This window comes from Hipposideros armiger, unplaced genomic scaffold, assembly GCF_001890085.2.
Source record: "Hipposideros armiger isolate ML-2016 unplaced genomic scaffold, ASM189008v1 scaffold_1566, whole genome shotgun sequence".
NCBI classification, from domain to species: domain Eukaryota; kingdom Metazoa; phylum Chordata; class Mammalia; order Chiroptera; family Hipposideridae; genus Hipposideros; species Hipposideros armiger.
Genome location: NW_017732916.1, coordinates 62421 through 83292, shown reverse-complemented (window position 1 = coordinate 83292; position 20872 = coordinate 62421). Strand labels below are relative to the sequence as shown.

Genomic DNA, 20872 nt, shown 5'->3' with positions numbered 1-20872 from the left:
ATCTCAGGCAGGGCTCAGGAGATAAAGCATATGTTAGTTCACAAACTAATGTGCTTTCATGTTGTCAAGAGCACTCAGTCCTTTATGAAGTGTGAGCCCCCTCCTGAAAATTCTCTAGACTTTAAAACACACTGCTAAGAAAAAAACGTTTAAAGAAGGTAGAAAAAGCAGCACATGAATAAAAAATTGAAAACAAGCACACAAAGTAAAGATCAAAAGAGAAAAATAGTGAGGACATGGGGAGAGGTAAAAACAGCAGATGGTTGAGGGTTCCTACATACATTATCTCAACTAATTCACAAAGTAGGCCCTGATACAGGCACTACTGCGCCCGTTTTACCAACGAGGAAACAATCAAAGACTTAAGTAACCAGCCACGATAACATGGCTAATGTGTGGCAAAGATGTGGTTGATACTCTGGTCTGCCTCATTCTTTCCCTTAAAATCATGTTGTCCTGATAAATACCCATGATAATCACAGTGAAATTAACATTTTAAAATCTTAAAATTTTGAATTCTTTAAAAATCATCCTTTAACTTTCATTTCCAATGTACTTTCTTTTTACAAAAATCTTATATGTTCCGGACATTTCTAAAAATATAAACTTATTACCAACTCACATCAAATGCTATTCAATTAGGTTTCTTAAAATGTCTTCTTTACTTATCAATATCATCATTCTTCCTCATTCCTTGATTGTTCTGAGAATCCTGGCAAATCCTTGACATGTACCACCCCCACTCTCTCCTCACAGCAATATTTGAAGTAGTTATTACTGGGCACGTGTCTCAAGAAAAGCTTGGTCCATCAGACACTGCTCTGGTCTGGGTGAAGATGTGTCCCCGCACAAGTGGAGACAGGTCCCAGGGATATCTCTGGGATGGAATTCTAGACAGAAGGATAGGAGCAGCGAGGAATAAAGACCTTTCTTCTGAGTGTCTGAGGAAAGCAGTTTACATCTGAAGCAGGGCAACAGTGAAGCCTTCTGATCGCAGGACTTAGTCTGATTCCAATACATAGCACATCCCAGAAAAACACCCTTTACATGCTCATGTCCTTCTTAAAATGATTGTGAAACATTATATACCCTCTTCACACATTTTCAAGTTGACATCTAGAAAATTTAAATGTCAGTTTAAAGAGTTATAAAGGGTGTAATTTATGTGGTGTTGTGTACGTTGACTTTTAACATAAAATTGTGATGTCATTCTTAAGTGGATGCAATGGATTCTATCATAGCAATATGATCCCACCACAATCCATTTTAAAAAAATCACCGGTACAACTCTTCTTTAGCAGAAATTTGACATTGTTTTTTACCTTGAACTTCTACTTTGATCCCATTTCCCCCTTAGAAATTTAAATTTTATCCTACTGTAATTTCTTTTAATGCTTGAGCATGCTTTATTGAAGACCCTATCATAATTATCTGTACCCAATTTATAGATATATAAATATAATGGAGGATCTGGCAATAAACTGATTTACAGACATAATGCACCATTATATTTTATCTTCCATGTGGATTCTTCAGAAAGTGAACTTGGCATTTTAGATCTAATTCAAGTATTTGTGGAAACCTTAGACAATTGTTTTGACAATGCCTGTGAACTGGATTTAATTTTCCATGTAGACAAGGTTCACAATATTCTTGCAGAAATGGTGATACGGGGAATGGTATTGGAGACCAACATGAATGAGATTGTTACACAAATTGATGCACAAAATCAACTGGAGAAATTGAAGACAACACACTTCCTGCTGAAAGGATGAGCATCTGTAAGATGGCTGGCTTAGTGGGCGTGCCAGCCTGTGCTGTTTCAGCTGTAAAGAATGTGACTCTTCCTGAGATCCCAAGAGATATTAGCACTGATGCCACCAGTATAAAAGTGCCAAGCCTGCCCTCTTTTAAATAAAAAATTTAAAAGGCTGCTCCCAGGGGAAAAGTCATCTAAGTTTACCATGCAGTGGTTTATCAAAAATAGAGGAGAGAGTGTTAACTTTTGCTCTTGGATTTAAGTCAAACGACTGCATAGATGTCGTGTAAAATCAGTATGGTGGTTCAACGTTGCTTTTCTTGCCCAGCAATTTTGAAGAAATTGAGTAGTTCCAATGGGCTTTTTTCCCTTTCTTTTCTAAACTGGGTTCCTATGCCCATTTAAGGCATACCTCTATGTCTTGGCTACAGCATTGTTTTGAAAGGTGTTTGAGACATTTCTTTAAATTATGTCCAACCCAAAATGTTGGTATTTTGTATGGATCACAAGTGCAGCATTCCTAATGCTTTCTGTTATTTGTCACAACTGTTATTTAAAGAACCGAATATGTATTGTATGAAACCTTTTTCTCTGAGGTTAAATAAACTTCAAGGTAACTGGAAAAAAAATAACAAAAAAGTCATGTGACAAGCCCATTGTTAATATCATACTTACTGATAAAAAACAGAAAGCTTTTCCTCTAAGATCAGGAACAACGCAAGGGAACTTACCACTAGCTCAAGTGTCCTACCCTGAGCCCTACTCAGAGACTATGATTTTAATACTCTAAATGGTAGCGAAAACCCAGACGATCGAGCACCGATTGGTCACATTACTGTGACTGGTGCTACGCAGGAACCAGGTTGAACATACAGCCCTTGTCTTCAAGGAGCATCAAGTTATCTGCTAAGGAAATGAAACGCAAGCAGAAAAAGGATATGTAGGTGCTATTATTCAACCAGTAGCTCAGGGAAGGGGATGAGGGCAGTTCCGGATGCATCATCCTCTGAGGGGTGATGTGATGTCAGAGGGCCTGGCAGCATGGGGCATCTCCAAGAAACTGCACTAGAGAAGGTGGCTGGGACATGTGTCACGACAGAGGGCATCTGCTTACCAAGAGAGGACCCCGAAGAGCACCTACATACAAAGACATTTGGCCCCTCCCCTCAACCTCGATTCTACCCAAAAGTGGAAGAGTTTATGAGCAGGCAAAGAAGAAGTGCAAAGAACGGACTGTGGTATGCTTTTCCCTATGACAGGTTTCTGGATGGACGGGAAGGAAAGGAAAATGTTTTTAAGTGGATAAGCTTTGACTTAAACTGGAATGAAAATGTTATTACCTGAAAATGACCAGAAGAACAATGGTTCCTGGCAAAATGTCTTCAAAGGACATGGGAGGGAGATGCTGGAGTATGTCTGAGATTAGTACGGCCATAAAAATTAAGTTGTTGGCTACTTAGACTCTGTCAAATTTACCCTGTTTGATAAATGTGTTACATAAATCAAATGGCATCATCATGGAAATAACTGCAAAAGGTTGCTCTGACAGAAAGTCACGGATTATAAGGGGAAGTTATTTCTAAGCTGTAAATTCATCACAGAGATGCTGATCATCATAATTTTATCAACTTTCTCCCAAGCTCTCTCACTGCTGTTTTCCACTAGTGCTCTTCAGCTAGCTTCTGGACTCTTAATCCATCATTTGTGCCCTTTAATCCAGATGCCATTAATTACGAGGGTCCCTAGATTAGTTCCCTTCACTTGCAAATCAATTCTCAATGAATGTAATTTATGTATTGGCCACTGTTTCTCTCTTTAGGCTTCATTTTGTTTTGCACCCGTGGTATCTTTGGGTAAATTTATTTATATAAGAGGAAGCATTGTAGTGTTTCTAAAGATGAAAATGAGAAAAGAGGACACTTTTGTGAAGTTTGAGTGTTTTCCCTTTGGTTCATTCAAAGCAGGCACACTTATTGATAGGTCACTTTAAAATGTAGTCTGTTCTTTCTCTAGTCTGCAGGAGTAGCTGGCTAATGAATTATACTTAAAACTAATTCTGATGTTACTAAATTAAAATGAAAACTAATGTGTTTTTACAAAGCATGGTTAGCTTTTTTTGGTTTATATGCAGTCTGTATTTAATCTCTCAAACACTTGTCTCGGTAGCTTGTCATTGTGATAAACTTTCCATTTGTAGCTGCAATACTCTTTCAATAGTTTGACAGATTATTACAGTTCTGGTGCAGAATTTAAAGTTTACAGAAATGGGTACTGAAGCCTGTATTTCCCATCATTTTCATGAGGTAGGAAAATATTCTGTCCTGGTATCTGTAAATATATTTTCCTAATGATGCAACTCACCAGTTTTTCTTATTGCTCTTTGTCTTTCTATCATATTATTCTCTGGAGAGGGGCGGGGGAAAGGCAGGGTAGGAAACAGGCCAATTAACCTTCAAATTTCTTTATTAAAACAGCACTGTGAGATGAAAGAGATACAGAGGGTATGGCAAAAGGGTTGCTTCCCATGATATATATTTTTTTAGTGTGGTAATAACACTTAACATGAGACCTACCCTCTTAACATTTTTGAGTGTATAATATTGTGCTGTTAACTATAGACACTGTATTACCAGCAGATCTCTAGAATGCATCATCTCACATAACTGAAACTTTATACCCATTGAATAGCAACTCCCCATTTCCCCCTGCTCCAGTCCCTGGTTTATTTTTAACACTAATTTCTTTGCTTTTAATTCCCCAGCACCAAAATCTATCAATGCACTCCACAGGGTTTATTAACTCTTGTGGTTTTAGGCACTCAAAAGAATGCTCATCATCTGTAAGAAAAGTATTTTATGGATCACTACATATCAGGAGATGTTACTACAGCATGACCATAACAAATTGCCCCCTTCTTCCTTCAGCCTGTCATTCCTCTTACTATCTCTCCATCTCCTTTCACATTGTATTATTAAAGGTATGGGCTAACACTGAAATAACAAAATGTCTGGAAATTGTAAAAAGCTATAAAAGTATAGCAACAGTGCTTCTGTCCCTCATTCAAAGAGAACAAAACCTTTCATGGTTGACTGACAGACTATGAAACAATGACTTAAAAATCCATAAATAATAGAGTTTTTCCATAACTGAAAAATACAGCTTATCTACATCTCCTTTCCTTATATTAAAAATTAAAAACAAAACTGACACAAGTAGATTTCCTCATTATCACTCTTTACGAATCAGACTTGTCCATAAACACCACCTTTATGAGACCCCAGCGTCTATATTCTAAGTTACGTACCAATCTCACACACTGTTTCTACCTCATTGTTGGCAGGAAATCTGAGCTACAGGAATGAAATAGGCAATGCCTAGGAATCTTGATTAAGCTTACTGGAAATATGGACTAAATAAGGCACTTTAATTAGTATCAGACAGAAGGATGAACTGAGCTCCAACAAACACAAACTGTTGAAGCAATTAAATTTCGGAAACGTGTCTGAGGCATAATTCACTATGATGATGGAGGAGATGAATCTCTTTCCTGTTGTGCAAGATGAGTTCAAGATAAAAGTGATCAACCTGCTGAAAAGCTGCAGCTGGCCAGCATTCAGGAGATGCATTTTTCAGGTAACCTGCCCCAGGATATGATGGTAAATATACATCTTTTAATTCATTTTGAAAGTTAACTCAGTGTTCATGAGGAAATGCAGGTAAGATATTTTAGCTACATTTTCTTGTGGTAAGAGTAATAAAGACCAGAGAAGGCTTACTGTAATATTTTCTCTCTTACTTCCAAGTATTTTAATTCATTTAAACTGTCCACATGCAGATACCTTATTATCGCAAAGTCCTTATGAGGACATTATGAGTATATTAGAAATTAAATGAGCACCATCCCATGGAAACTTTTACTATTTGTGAAAAAAGTTACTGTTAAAATAGTATAAAGTTTCTATAAAAGTTAATGAATTTGATTGACAAATATTAAGTATCAATTCAAGAAAAGATTTGGTAGAAATTATGCTAAGTCAAAAAGGCCAGATACAGAAGACTACATATTGGATGATTTCATTTATATAAAATGTCCAGAAAAAATAAAATTACAGAGCTAGAAAGCATGAGTGCTTTCCTAGAGCTGGAAGTAGAAGCAGGAATAGATTGCAAACGGGCATGAGAGAGCTTTTTCAAGTGATATGTTTTAAAACTGAATTGTAATGATGGAGGCACAAGTGTATAAATTTACTAAAAATCATCTACATTGCAATGCAAGAATTTTATGCTATATAAATTATATCTCAATAAAACTTTTAAAAAAAATGATTCTGTAGAAAATAACATGGCAGTGACATTCTTAGGGCTTTGTACTCTCTCAAGATCTCACTAGTAGGGTAGTGTTTATATGCCCCCAGCCCCAATTTCATATGTGAAGGCCCTAATCCCAGTGTGATGGTATTTGGAGGCGGGACCTTTGGGGGCAACTGAGTTTGGATGAGGTCATGTGGGCGAAGCCCCAATGAGGGACTGGTGCCCTTATAAGGGAATGAAAAGACATAAGATCTGTCTCTCCACTATGTGAAGATATAGCAAGAAGGAAGTCAAACCAGGAAGAGGACCCTCATCTAGAACCTAATGATGCCAGACCCTGACCTCAGACTTCCAGTCTCCAGAACTATAAGAAATAAACAGGGACTCCCAGTTGGCTCAGGTGGTTAGAGTGTGGGCTCATAACACCAAGGCTGCTGGTTCAATTCCCTCATGGGCCAGTGAGCTGCACCCTCCACAACTAGATTGAAGACAACTGCTTGACTTGGAGCTGATGGGTCCTGAAAAGAACACACTGTTGTCCAATAAAGTTTAAAAAAAAAAAAGAAATAGACATTTGTGTTTAAGCCATCCAGTCTATGATATTTTTATTGTAGCAGCCAGAACTGAGAAGTGGGATGCGACTATAACAAATACCTAAAAATGTAAAAGCAGATTTGGAACTGAATAATGAGTATAGGCTAGAAGTATTCTGAGGTGCATGCCAGAAAAAGGAAATATTGCAATGAAGGGGCTTTCAAAGGTAATTCTTCAAGAAAACATAAATAATCATGCATAGAATACTTGTAGAAATATGAACAGTAAAAGCCATTTTGATAAGGCCTGTCTCAGATGGAAAGGAAAAACATGTTATTGAAAACAGGAAGAAAAGTGATCCTTATTATCAAATGGTAAAAAACCTGGCTAAATTGTGTTTGCGTTCTAGTGTTTTGTGAAAGGTTGCACTTGCCAACATGGAATTGGAGAGTTAGATGAGGAAATTTCTAAGTTAAATGTTGAAGATTAGTGTGGGTATGAACCACAGACCTAAACAACATCTCAGTGGGAATGCTGCCAGTTTGAAATGAAGAAAATGGAGAAAGGAAAAAAATGAAGGAAGGCTGTCAAACTACTCAGACCATATATGACTGTATCACAGATTCGGCTCTGAACACATTTTATTCTTTGAGACAAAGAAATAATGACCCTGAAGGTGATTCAGAGACCATCAAAGCTGCCACTCCCAGCACAGGCCCACAGAGCAAGGGGTAGTGGTCGGGGGTAGGGCTGTCTCTACCTTGTTTCAACAAGCAGGACCTCTGTCCAACAGAGCTATGAATTCAGTGAACCACCTTAATTCCAACACACCAGGAGATAGCTACCTGGAGCTGCAGGGGGCACACCTCTCATCTGGCAGAGCCATCCTGGCACAAACTCCACCTAACAGAGCCACATAGGTGGGAATCACCGTTTTAATGTGTCCAGAAAGCAGAGCATGAAGCCAAAGAAGATTATTCTTGAGCCAAATTAATCTTAAAAAAGAAGAACATAGTTGATAAGTGGGTTCCCTGCCCAGGAGTGGCAGTGCTAATAGGCAGCAGCTCTTAAAATTACAACTAAATTATAGAACAATCAACCTGGAAAGTCACCTAAAGTTTAGCTGAACAGAAGACCTGTAACTAGGATTATAAAGAAGCAGCCACATCAAGACTGGTAGGAGAGGCCGAGATGTGAAATGAGCTGACCCGACACCCACGTGTGGTGGTTGAGAATCGGGAGGGATGACTCAGCTACAGAGGTTCCCTCGGAGGAGTGAGGGGGTCCCATCCCCACCACGGTTCCCCAGCCAGGAGTGTGAGTGCCAGGAAGAGGAGCCCCCACAGTATCTGGCTGTGAAAATCCGTGGGAATTCCATAACTCTGGGTGATATGGAGGGCTGCTAAAAACCCTAACATCCTTTTAAAGGGCCCGTGCACAGACTCTCTTGTTCCTAGGCACTCACCCTGGGCTTCCGCAGAGGGACATCGACTTGGGAAGTGCCAGAGACATACATGAAGAGACTGAGTTGTTTGGGTCCAGGGTAAGGGCTGGAGGGACGGCCAGGACTGTCTCTGTGTTGAGCCCTCCTCCCATGCAGTTGGCGGGTGAGCAGCATCTTTCCTGTGTTGAGTCCTCTCCTCACATAGTCAAATCTGATTCTGCATTAACCCAGTGAATACTACTGGCCCCGCCCTGGTGACTCCCTGAGACACCACCTCTCCCAACTCGCATACTGTCTGAGGCTCAGGGGCTGAGCCTTAAGGGCACCCAGCACGCAGCAGCAGGCCTTGGGGTGTCCTGGGTCTTTTGCTGAGCTTCCCCAGGCCTGGTACTGGTGGCAGCTAGTCTAGGTTCTCAATGTGGCCTCTCCCATGTACCTCCAGGTCCAGCACAGTCAGCAACAAACTGTATATCACTTTGTAGCTCCTATTAGGTAGCCGCAGTCGGATCACAGGCAGCGGCTGACTTTGGCCGGCATGGTAGACCCTGCCAAGAGACTCCAGAACGAGCAAACTGGTGGTCAGCTTCAGACCACAACAGACCACCACCTGAGTAGCCCCATAAGTGGCACACCCAAAGGGTACTCTCAGCAGTCACCAGAGCCCATTAAGTAAAATACCGCTCCATGAAACAGTCCCTGCACAGCAGCTTATATGCTGTGGTCATGGCCAATACCCATGGCCAGTCAGTATGAGGCTCAATATCACCCACTGAAGTTCCAACAGTAATGAGGTCTAAACTACAATAAAAGGGCACACATAACCCACACAAGGAGACACACCTGGAGCACCTGGCTCAGGTGATCAGGGAGACTATGCTCCTGGGCCTCACAGGACACCTACCACAAAACACTAAGACTAGGAAAAGTAGAAGATATACATAATACACAGATACAAATGCAGAGAGGAAGGCAGATCTACCAGGCAATCTGGAGGAAGGCAATCTACCAGATGCAGAGTTCAAAACACTGGTTATAAGGATGCTCAATGACCTGAGAACATCAACTAAGAGACAGAAAACATAAAAATATAGAAAACATAAAAAGGAATCAATCAGAAATGAAGAATACAATAACTGAAATGTCTTGAATACATTACAGGGAATCGACAGTAGACCTGAGGAAGCAGAGGCTCAAATCAGCAATATGGAAGAAAAGGTAGCAGAAGACACCCAAGAAGAGCAAAAAGAAAAAAAAAAGAATCTGAGAAAATGAGGATAGTTTAAGGGGCCTCTGGGACAACATCAAGCATACCAACATTCACATCACAGGAGTAGCAGAAAGAAAAGAGGGAGAACAAGGAATTGAAAACCTATTTGAAGAAATAATGATGGAAAACGTCCTTAACCTGGCGAAGGAAACAGACATGGGATGTAATCAACAGTAATAGAGTCATAGCAGACTTTAACACCACCATTGATATCAATGGATAGTTCTTCCAGACAGAAAGTCAACAAGGAAAGAGCGGCCTTAAATGACACATTAGCCAAGATGGATTTAATTAATATTTTTAGAGTATTTTACCCCAAAGCAGCAGAATATACATTCTTCTCAAGTGCACATGAAACATTTCCAAGATGAGCTCCATGTTAAACCACAAAATAAGTCTTAATATATTTAAGGAGACTAAAATCCTATCACGTGTCTTCTCTGAACACAATCGTATGAAACTATGGTCAAAATCAATTATAAGAACAAAACTGAAAAACACACAAACACATGAAGACTAAATAACATGCTACTAAACAATGAAAAGGTTAACAATGAGATCAAGGAAGATATCAAAAGATACCTCGAGACACATGAAAACACAATGACCCCAAATCTATGGGACACAGTGAAAGCAGTCCTAGGAGGAAAATTCACAGCAGTACAAGCCTACCTCAAGAAACAAGAAAAATATCAAATAAACAATCTAACTTACACCTAAAGGAGCTAGAAAAAGAAAAGCAAATAAAGTCCAAAGTGAGCAGAAGGAAGGAAATAATAAAGATCAGAGTGGAAATAAATGAAATACATCTAAATAAAACAATATAAAAGATCAATGAAACCAAGAGCTGGTTCACTGAAAAGATAAACAAACCTGATAAACCTTTAACCAGACTAGTCAAGACAAAAGAGAGAGGACTCAAATAAAAAAATCGGAAATGAAGGAGGAGAAGTTGGTAACTGACACCACAGAAATACAAAGGATAATAAGAAAATACTATGAACAATCACATGTCAACAAATTGGACAATCTGGAAGAAACATATAAATCCCTGGAAATATACAAGCTTCCAAAACTGACTCAGGAAGAAACAGAGAATCTGAACAGACCTCTTACTAATATAACAAAATCAAATCAGTAATCAAAAACTCCCAAACAACAAAAGCGCTGGATTGGATGGCTTCACAGGTGAATTATATGAAACATGCAAAGAAGAATTAACTCCTATCCTCCTCAAACTGTTTTTAAAAACTGAAGAGGAGGGAAGACTCCTAAGCTCATTTTACAAGGCCATCAACAACCTGACTCCAAAACCAGACAAAGACATTACAAAACAAGAAAATTATGGGCCGATATCCCTGATTAACATAGATAAAAAAATCCTCAACAAAATATCAGCAAACTGAATTCAGCACTACATTAAAAAGACATACACCACAATCAAATGAGATTTATTCCTGGGGTGCAAGGTTGAATCAATATCTACAAATCAATTAACATGATACACCACATAAACAAAATGAAGGATAAAGGTCATGTGATCATATCAATAGATGCATAAAAAGTGTTTGACAAAACCCAGCATCGACTTATGATAAAAACTCTTATCAAAGTGGGAATAGAGGAAACATATCTCAATATAATAAAGGTCATACATGACAAACCCATAGCTCACATCATACTCAATGGGAAAAAGCTAAAAGTGCTTTTCTTAAGATCAGGAAAAAGATAAGGATGCCTGATTTCACCACTTTTATTCACTATAGTACTGGAAATCCTAGCACAGTTATCAGATAAGAAAAAGAAATAAAAGACACCCAATTTGGAAAGGAAGAAATAAAACTGTCATTATTTGCAGATGACATGATACTATATAGAGAGAACCCTAAAGACTGCAACAAAAAAACTACTAGAACTAATAAATGAATTCAGTAAAGTGGAATACAAAATTAATATTCAGAAATTGGTTGTTTTTTTATACACCAATAATGAACTACCAGCAAGAGAAATTAAGAAAACAGTATCATTTACAATATATAAAACAACAACAACCTAGAAATAAATTTTACCAAAGACGCAAATGACCTGTACTGAGAAAATTATAAGACATTGAAGAAAAAAACTGAAGATACAAATAAATGGAAGCATATACCGTGCTCATGGATAAAAAGAATTAACATTGTTAAAATGTCCATTTTACCCAAAGCAAGTTATAGATGCACTACAATCCCTATCAAAATACCAATGGCATTTTTTCACAGAACTAGAACAAGTAATCCTAAAATTTATATGGAACCAGAAAAGATCCCAAATAGCCATAGCAATTTTGAGAACGTAGAACAAAGTTGGAGGTATCACGCTACCTGATATCAAACTATATTACAAGTCTGTAGTAATAAAAACAGCATGGTACTGGCCTAAAAACAGACACATAGATCAATGGAACATTACAGAGAGCTCAGAAATAAACCCACACCTATTAGGCCAATTACTCTATGACAAAGGAGGTGAGAGTATACAATGGGATAAAGACAGTCTATTTAATAAATGGTGTTGGGAAAACTAGACAAATAGATGCAAAAAAATGAAACTGGATCACCTTTCTTACACCATATACAACAGTAAACTCAAAATGGAATAAAGCCTTAAATGTAAGATGGAAAGCTATAAAACTCCTAAAAGAAAACATAGACAGTAAACTTTCTGACATTGCTCTTAATAATATTTTTTCTGATCTATCTCCTCAGGCAAGGAAAACAAAAGAAGAAATAAACAAATGGGACTATATCAAGTGAAAAAGTTTTTGTACAGGAAAGGAAACGATCAATAAAACAAAAATGCAACATACTGAATGGGAGAAGATATTTGGCAATGATATGTGTGATAAGAGGTTAATACCCCAAATTTATAAAGAACTCTACAATTCAACACCAAAAAGCTAACAATCTGATTAAAAACGAACAAAGGCACTAAACAGACATTTCTCCAAAGAAAACATACAGATGGCCAATAGACCTATGAAAAGGTGCTCAATGTCAGTAATCATCAGAGAAATGCAAATGAAAACCACCAAGGTTGTGAGAAAAAAAAAAAAAGAAAACCACCAAGGTATATCACCTCACACCTATCAGAACTATCATCAATAAATCAACAAACAAGTGTTGGTGAGAATGTGGAGAAAGGGGAACCCTTGTGCACTGTTGGTGGGATTGCAAATTGGTGCGGCCACTAAGGAAAACAGTACGGAGGTTCCTCACAAAATTGAACATAGAACTATCTTATGACCCAGGAATTATACTTCTGGTTATTTATCCAAAGAAATCCAAAACATGAATTCAAAAAGGTATATGCACCCCTATGTTCATTGCAGAGTTATTTACAATAGCCAAGATATGGAAGCAACCTAAGTGTCCATCAGTAGATGAATGGATAAAGAAGAAGTACATATATACAATGGAATATTGCTTGTCCATAAAAAAGAATGAAATCTTACCATTTGCAACAACATAAATGGACCTAGAGAATATTATGCTAATTGAGTAAGGCAGACTGAGAAAGACAAATACCATGTGATCTCACTTATATGTGGAATCTAAAGAACAGAGTGAATGAAAAAATGAAACAGAAACAAACTCATAGATATAGAGAACAAACTGATGGTTGTCAGATGGGATGGGGTTTCGGGGGCTGGGTGAAAAACGTAAATTAATTTCGAAGTACAAATTGATAGTTACAAAACAGTCATGGAGATGTAAAGTAAAGCATAGGGAATATGGTCAATAATATTATAATAACTATATGGAGTTCCAGGTGGGTACTAGACTAACTGGGGGAATAATTTTGTAAATTATATAAATGTCTAACAACTATGCTGTACACCTGAAACTAATAATGAATAATATTGATGTCAACTGTAATTGAAAAATAAATTTTAAAAAGAACATAGTTGGAAGACTCACGCTCCTGAATTTAAAACTGAATACAAAGCAATGAGAATCAAGATAATGTGAAACTGGCATCAATGGAATAGAATTGAGAGTCCAGAAATAAGCCCATGTATCTATGGTTTATTGATTTTCAAAAGGTTAGCAAGACCATTTAATGGGAAGGGGATAGTTTCTTCAATAAATGGTGTGGGGACAACTAACTGTAATATACAAAAGAAGGAAGTTGGGCCCTTACCCCAGATTAATATGTACAAAAATTAATTAAAAATGAATCAATGTCACCTAAATATAAGGGTTAAAACTATGAAAGTCTTAGGAGAAAGCATAGGGATAAATCTTTGTGACCTTGGATTTGGCACTGGATTGTTAGCTGTGATACCAAAATCACAAGCAACAAAGAAAAGAAGATACACTGGACTTGGTCAATATTTTAAAACTTTGTGCTTCAAAAGACAATATATCAAGAAAATGAAAAAAAACCTCAGAATGAAAGAAAACATTTGAAAATCATACATGATAAGGGTCTAGTAGCTAGAATATATAAACAGCTCTAATAACTTAACAATGAAAAAACAGCTCATTTAAAAAATGGACAAAAAACTTGAATAGACCTTTCTCTAGTGAAGATAATACAAATGGCTAATACACCATATGTAAAAATGCCCAACATCATTAGTTATTAGGGAAATGCAAGTCAAAACCGCAACAAGATACCACTTCACCCTTACTAGTATGTAGACTCATCTACATTTATCTATCTATCGATCGATCGATCCATCCATCCATCCATCCATCCATCCATCCATCCATCCATCTATCTATCCATCCATCCACNATCCATCCATCCATCCATCCATCCATCCATCCATCCATCTATCTATCCATCCATCCACCCGTCCCTATATATCTACTTATCTGTCTATATTTTTAAAGTCAAATGACAAGCATTAACAAGAATGTGAAGACATTTGAGGTCTCATAAAATCCTGGTGGGAAAGTAGAATGGTGTAGTCACTATGAGATGCATTTTGGTGGACCCTCAAAGAGCTAAACAGAATTACCATATGACCCAGCAATTCTACTGCGAGCTATACACCCCAAAGAGTTGAAAACAGGTACTCAAACAGATATGTGTATACCAGCTTTAATTTGCAGCATTATTCACAGTAGCCAAAAGGGAGAAACAGACCAAGTGTCATTATGCTAGACGCATGGAGAAACGAAACGTGGTATATACGTACAATGGAATATTATTTGTCCACAAAAAGAAATGAAGCCTTGATATATGCTACAAGATAGATGAATCTTGAAAACATTATACTAAGTGAATGAAGCCAGTCTCGAAAGAGCACATATTACATGGCTCCATTTATGTAAAATATCCAGTATAGGCAAATTTATAGAGACAGAAAGTCAATGAGTCGTCGCTTAAGGCTGGGGTGATTTGAGGTTGATAAGTAAAAGGTACACAGTTTCTTTTGAGGTGATGAATATGTCCTAAAATTGACTATGGTTGCACAACGCTGTGACTAATACATACTACCAGACTAAAATAGCTGATCTTTCAAACACACACACACCAAACCTCCCCCTTGACTCCATATGCTCAGAATTGGCAGCAACGTCCCTCTCTGTCTCACAGCCTTCTCTTGTGAGGTTTTAACCTCTTCAAAGAGTTATTTAGCCTCATTATTTTCACTTCATTGTCATACTGTAAATCAACTCTATATGGCTACAGGAGTAAATACTACACCCTTAAGTATTTACTATGACTAAGTCACAAAAATACGTTCAAACCGCTGAATTAATAAATTCTGACTGAGTGCCTACTAGGTACTAGGATATTAAATTAAATAGGACAATTCTCTGTCCCTTTTCTCAAGGGGAAACATGATTTAAAATAAACAGATGAGGGCCGGCTGAGTGGATCATTGGTTAAGAGCTGGCTTGGGACACCAGGTCTGAGCAGCAGGGCCCCGATTCGGATCCCACATGAAGGCCAGTGACCCTGTGCCCTCTACAGGTAAGATGCTGAACAACAGCTTGACATGGAGCTGGGCTGCCATGAGTCGACGGCGACGGCGTAGGCTGCAGCCCCTGCTGCAGTGGGCTCCTGTAAGCTACCGTAAGCGGCTGGCAGCCAACGTGAGCTGCCGTCCAGTGACTGGCGACTGATGTGCCTCACCCGGGAAGAGCGTAATGATAATACCAACATGGGCCAGTGAAGTGACGCCCTCCACAACTAGACTGAAGAACAAAAGGACAGCAACTTGTATGTTCCCTTCCCCAATTCCCCAATAAAATCTTAAAAATAAAATAAACAGATGAGAGACACCTTCGTCTAAAAATTAAAAAATGAGGATCCAAAAAATACCTGCTTCCTGTTGGATTATCTAAAGGGAAGGGCTGTTCTCAGGAAGTGATGTTCAAGTTAAGATTCTCAACACCAAGTATCTAGCCAGACAAAGATAAGAGAGAAGGTGGCTGCAGGCTGAGGGAAAAGCAGGTATAATGATGAAAATGGGCTGATATATTTGAGGACCTGCATGGAGTCCAGGGTAGCTGAACAGTCGTGGACCAGGGGAAGAAAGGGACAAGGTGAGGTCCCAGAGGTCATGAGACAGGTCAAAGGCGGACTTGCAGGGACCGAGAAGTGTCAACTTGCCTCTTCTCAATCCCCTAGTGCTCTGGGCACGCCTCTCCCGTTTGCCTTCCCCTTAGGCTGAGCACCCAAAGACAAGGAAAGTTTTTGTTCTTCTTCATCTTCAGTGCCTACCCAGGACCGCAAAAGAAGTTGCCGGAATGAACAGTCCATATATTTATGCTGTGACAAGGCAAACATCCTAAATCCTCTAAGTCCTACAAGAAATTCTGAATGAAGTTTAAATGGAAGAAAAACCAGTTCTTGCTAGCAGCAGTATACGAATGAAGGCCAGGAAAGTTGCATGTGAATTCCTCAGGCCTCTCTCCGTATTTCTATCGGAGGCTAAACTTTCCCAAATTTAAATCAGCTAAACAGAATATATTCCAAACTTAATTAAACTCATTCCCAGAATTTGAAACATAAAAGTGCAGGCAAAGAATAGCTGTTTCATCTCTGACTATTGTGCGGTAGTCGTTAATGGGTTCTCTAGCTCAAGCCAAATCACTGAGCAGAACCCCGGTACCTACCTGGCCATCACCCCACAGCTGTAACATACAGACACAGAAAAGCTATCGGTTACAATTCTAATAACTGAAATACGACCAAGCACATCCTTGCAAATAACGTGTGCTGAAAACACATGCTGTGCTTCTAAGTGACTTACATATTAGTGCCTAGTAACTGGCTTCACATTTGCATGTTGGATTTTCTGTCGGTGTTACGCAGAGATTCTGCCACAGTTCTAATGATACCATTATTATCCAGAAAGGCACATACTGATTCTAACACAGTTGAGACAGAGCAAGCCAAGGAACCATTTTAGAGTTGCAAACCATATAACTCTGCAAATAAATAAAGCATGTGTCTTCAGGAGGGAAAAAAAAATACATTATTTTCCAACTGGCTTACTGTGGTCTGGAGGCTTCTGCCTGGTCTGTCTGCAGTTTCTCTCCTCCTTCCACTTCCATTGTGCAGTAAACAATTCGATTGGGAGCGACGGACTTCAAACCTTCCACTTCCATTATGACAATCTAAAGATAAGAACAATTTTAAACGACATGTCAAGTTGACAACTTTTAGCTATATGGAGAGGTGCAGCATGAACGACAACTGGACAGGCCAATGGAGAAAATGATCTGGGAACACAAATGGTATTTAACCTCCTTTATAAGCCTCCTGTGTTAATGTTAGGTATAGTGAAACACGTATTCAGCAACTTTGGTACCTGATGAGGTATCTCCTGTCAGGTATTAAACTGAAGTCTCTAAATATAATCCCTAGTGACTTACGTGAGATTCAAACTAAGATCCTTAAACAACTATGGCAAGTCTTTATGCGGTAAAGCAAAATTACAAATGAAAGTTCAGTGCATGTGATAAAAGGAATCCCCACGGAGTTTCACATAAAGTGCTATAAAATGTATTACTGGTAGATACTGCCACCCTCATGCCAATTCATGGGTGTCACTATGTGATAGTATCAGAAATGATTTATATTCACTTATTTTAGATCATTATTCACAAAGAATTTTCTGAAACTTAAACTATTACATTTTAGCTATTTTAAAAATAATTTATAAATGTATGTATAAAAGAATTTCCCTTACAGCCATTTTATATCTTATTATCAAAATAATATGAAGAATATAACTTGCCACTTTACATCTTAACTCTAAGTTGACAAGGAAGAGATCATTTTTCCTCCATTAAGGGCAGGCACTAATTTACTGCAGTACAACTGGAAAAGGGTGAAGACTGATGTTACCCAGAACTTACGTGTCTATAACTCCTGAGGGAACCAGGGAAGGGAAACAAATAGGTTTCAAGTGTTTTTATGTTTTTATAAACGCTGTCAATCTTAAAAGATTCTTGCTGGATATACACATAAAGTATGAATATTATTTGCCATAGTTTTTTCCATCAAAATTTGAATCATGAAGTTCTCTAAATTCTCAAATTCTAATTTATGAAATATAGTCAATGGCATTTTTATATACGCACATTCATTTCCTTAATGATCGCATGTTACATTTGTATAAACAAGAGTAATAGCATTCATGCAGGTAGCTACCAAAATATTCACCTAAACATTATATCACTTATTATTTAATACATTATTAAAGTCATTATGTTTTTCATACAGTTGTGATATGAATCCTAAGCCAAAGGTCTCAAAGAAACAAACCATCTTAAAAGAACTGTTTTTTCTTCAGCTCTGGTACAACAGAAGTGTTACGTTATGTTTGTAAACACAAATGCATATTGCTTTCATTTTGTTCTTTCATAAGAATATATGGGAAACCGATCACAGGAAAATAAAGGTCACATTGAAATTCATAGCAACATATGAATAACAATAAGGGCTTAACTGAAAACAGACTAAGAGACTTAATGCAGAATTAATAGATATTATCTTTCACAGCTTCTCTAATGCTCAAGGAAGTTGGGGTGAAATACTAAGTATTATTTAAGGAAAATAAGGAAAGAACTTATGCATTTTTAATAGATCTGTTGTTAGTAATATTGAAACTCGTTAAAACCCTATATAAATAAAATGAACCAGAAGCTGAGACAAATGGAATATATAACCGTATCAATTAAAAGCCAACTACATATGGATTTACCACCATGACTCTAACGACTTTTTAACTCAATGATAACATTTTTTGATGGTCACTTAAAATGTTTGAAACAACAGAATGGTATCCCACAACGTAAGTCTAGAAATCTTGACGGCATTGGTTCATCTTGGCAATAGGGCTGTTTGCACTGCATCGTTCTTGTGTGATTAACACACGAGCAAGGGAGAATGAAAGAAAGCATCTGTGTGACACTGTTTCTGTCACCTCTGTGACAAGCTGCTGTAAACAGGACCTCCCAAAACATACAGCTTGTGAAACCATTCTGTGCCTCAAAACAATACCCTCATCTGTGCCAGGGATGTTTTATCCTGCAGAACTGCCACTTTCAAAAGATGTAACTTCTGTTATGAATCCATACGTATAAATAAAACAACACAATTCTACAGCTCTGATTGCCAAAAGGAACAAAATAAAACCCACAGCCAGGCTCAATCATTCAAGATGAAGACATCCAAGAATCCCATGCACCATCACACTAACCTAGGCTTAGGTAACTATTTCAAACCAATTCTCAGCAAAAACTTGATACTGGAAATACAGAGAATAAAAATGACCTATGTTTCATCTTCTCTTCCCCAATCTGTTTGTGACTGATGTAATAAGGACAAAACAGACAAATTTATTCTAGAAGAAAAAAAAAAAAGAGGAGGCAGGGGGAAGCATATATAAAATATGAAACTAGGCTATGGGTTTCCAAACAATGCACTGCCTTCCGAGTTATGTAGCACTTAGGCAAGTGTAGATTGTGATTAAATGAAGCTGGGCAGCATGGGGAACATGGGGAACATATAAAGCCAGATACAGAGGAAGTCACGGGGTCTGGCAGCCGAATCCCTGTGAAAATCAACTACATTCATGCCACTGACCCATCCCCCCTTACAACAGACCGACTCAAACTTCATAGATGAACATTTGTGTTCCGAGCCTTACTTGGGTATTTAATTTTAACAAACCATTGTATGGCTTAGTGTTGTGGGTCAGTGTATGTCTTGCTTTATTATTCTCTCTGAAGGCTAGACAAATGAAGAGAAGTAATCTTGTGTGACTAACTGAAGCTTTTTGATGCCATCAAAGTTCTTAATTCAGTATTTACCAAGCCAACTGTGTGCTAGGCATTGTTTTAGGCTCTTGAGATGCCTCAATAAACAAACAAACAAATAAACAAACAGAAAAAAAAAAACGAGAGAAAAACTAAAAGAACCGTATCTTCCTGCTACTTACATTCTAAGTAGAAAAAGTCAGGTAATGAATAATAAATATAATAAACATCTGAATTATATGTTCAGGTGATAAGAGCTGTGGCAAAAATGAAGCTAGGTAAGAATTTTAAAGAAAAGATAAAATTTGAGCAGTTTTTCAAATCTGCACCATTCTTTAGACTCAGATTTCAGTTCTTAAAAAAGACTCCTTTCTCCAACGGACCAATTCTAGGCCTGACTGATGATGTGTGAGACCCTTAAATTGGATTAACTGCTTGCCTTTCAGGGTTTTCTGAGGCTGAAATCTGGGGTCTGAGAGACAAGGCTTGGAGAACGGGCTGGGATAATTATTCAGTTTAGCCAGGCTGGGGTCCAGCCCTGGGGTGGAGGAGGACCTGCCTATTCTCTCAGGAGTCCTAACGTAAAGCGCTGTGTAGTCTGCACTTTACGTAATTTCAGTTTGTGGCTGGACACATAACTCCTCCTTAAAATACTGTGGACACCAGGGAACAAGTCCATATTGTGCTATGGTAGGAAAATATCTGCCTTTTATGGACATAGCAATAAAGAATGCCAAAATGATTTTATAAATACGCAAGCTTCTCATGCCATACAAACTGGAGTTATATATAACTAATAGTCTTCTCTCAAGGCCATTTTATCGTTACCTGAACAGCTCCATTTAATATACTGGCAATAAAATATAGAACAGCAATTCACAGTTTTGCTTAAATACTAACTCATGAGTATCACTTTGTTTACAAAAGGGAAAATAGAATTCCTAAGAAGATAGTTATTTACAATTGTTTACGATTTTTAAACAGACAAGAGAAAATATTTTGAACTATTTTCAGTTCTGAATGTTTTAGAGGTAATGGTGAATTTAATCATTACAAAAATAAAATTCTTTTTATTTTATTTTTTTATTTTTACTGTTAGTTTCAGGTGTACAGAACAATGCAATAGTTACCATTTTCACCCTCACAAAGTAACAACCCCCCTCCCCCATCTATTGCCCTCCCACCCCCGATATCATGCTTATCTATTACAATTCCATTGAATCCGTTCCCACTCTCTACTCCATGTCCCGAGACTATATGTATATATATAATTATAGTTGACATAC

At 37.9% G+C, this 20872-nt stretch overlaps 1 protein-coding gene across 1 annotated transcript in view; it reads right to left on the bottom strand.

The window, feature by feature from the left end:
* LOC109377801 (calcium-dependent secretion activator 2-like) overlaps nt 1-20872 on the bottom strand; it is an 89376-nt gene that overhangs the window by 55024 nt on the left and 13480 nt on the right. The window contains exon 2 of the mRNA XM_019634266.1: nt 16816-16937. Within this exon, the coding sequence (XP_019489811.1) occupies nt 16816-16937 (122 nt within the window). The remainder of the gene's footprint in view (nt 1-16815; nt 16938-20872) is intronic.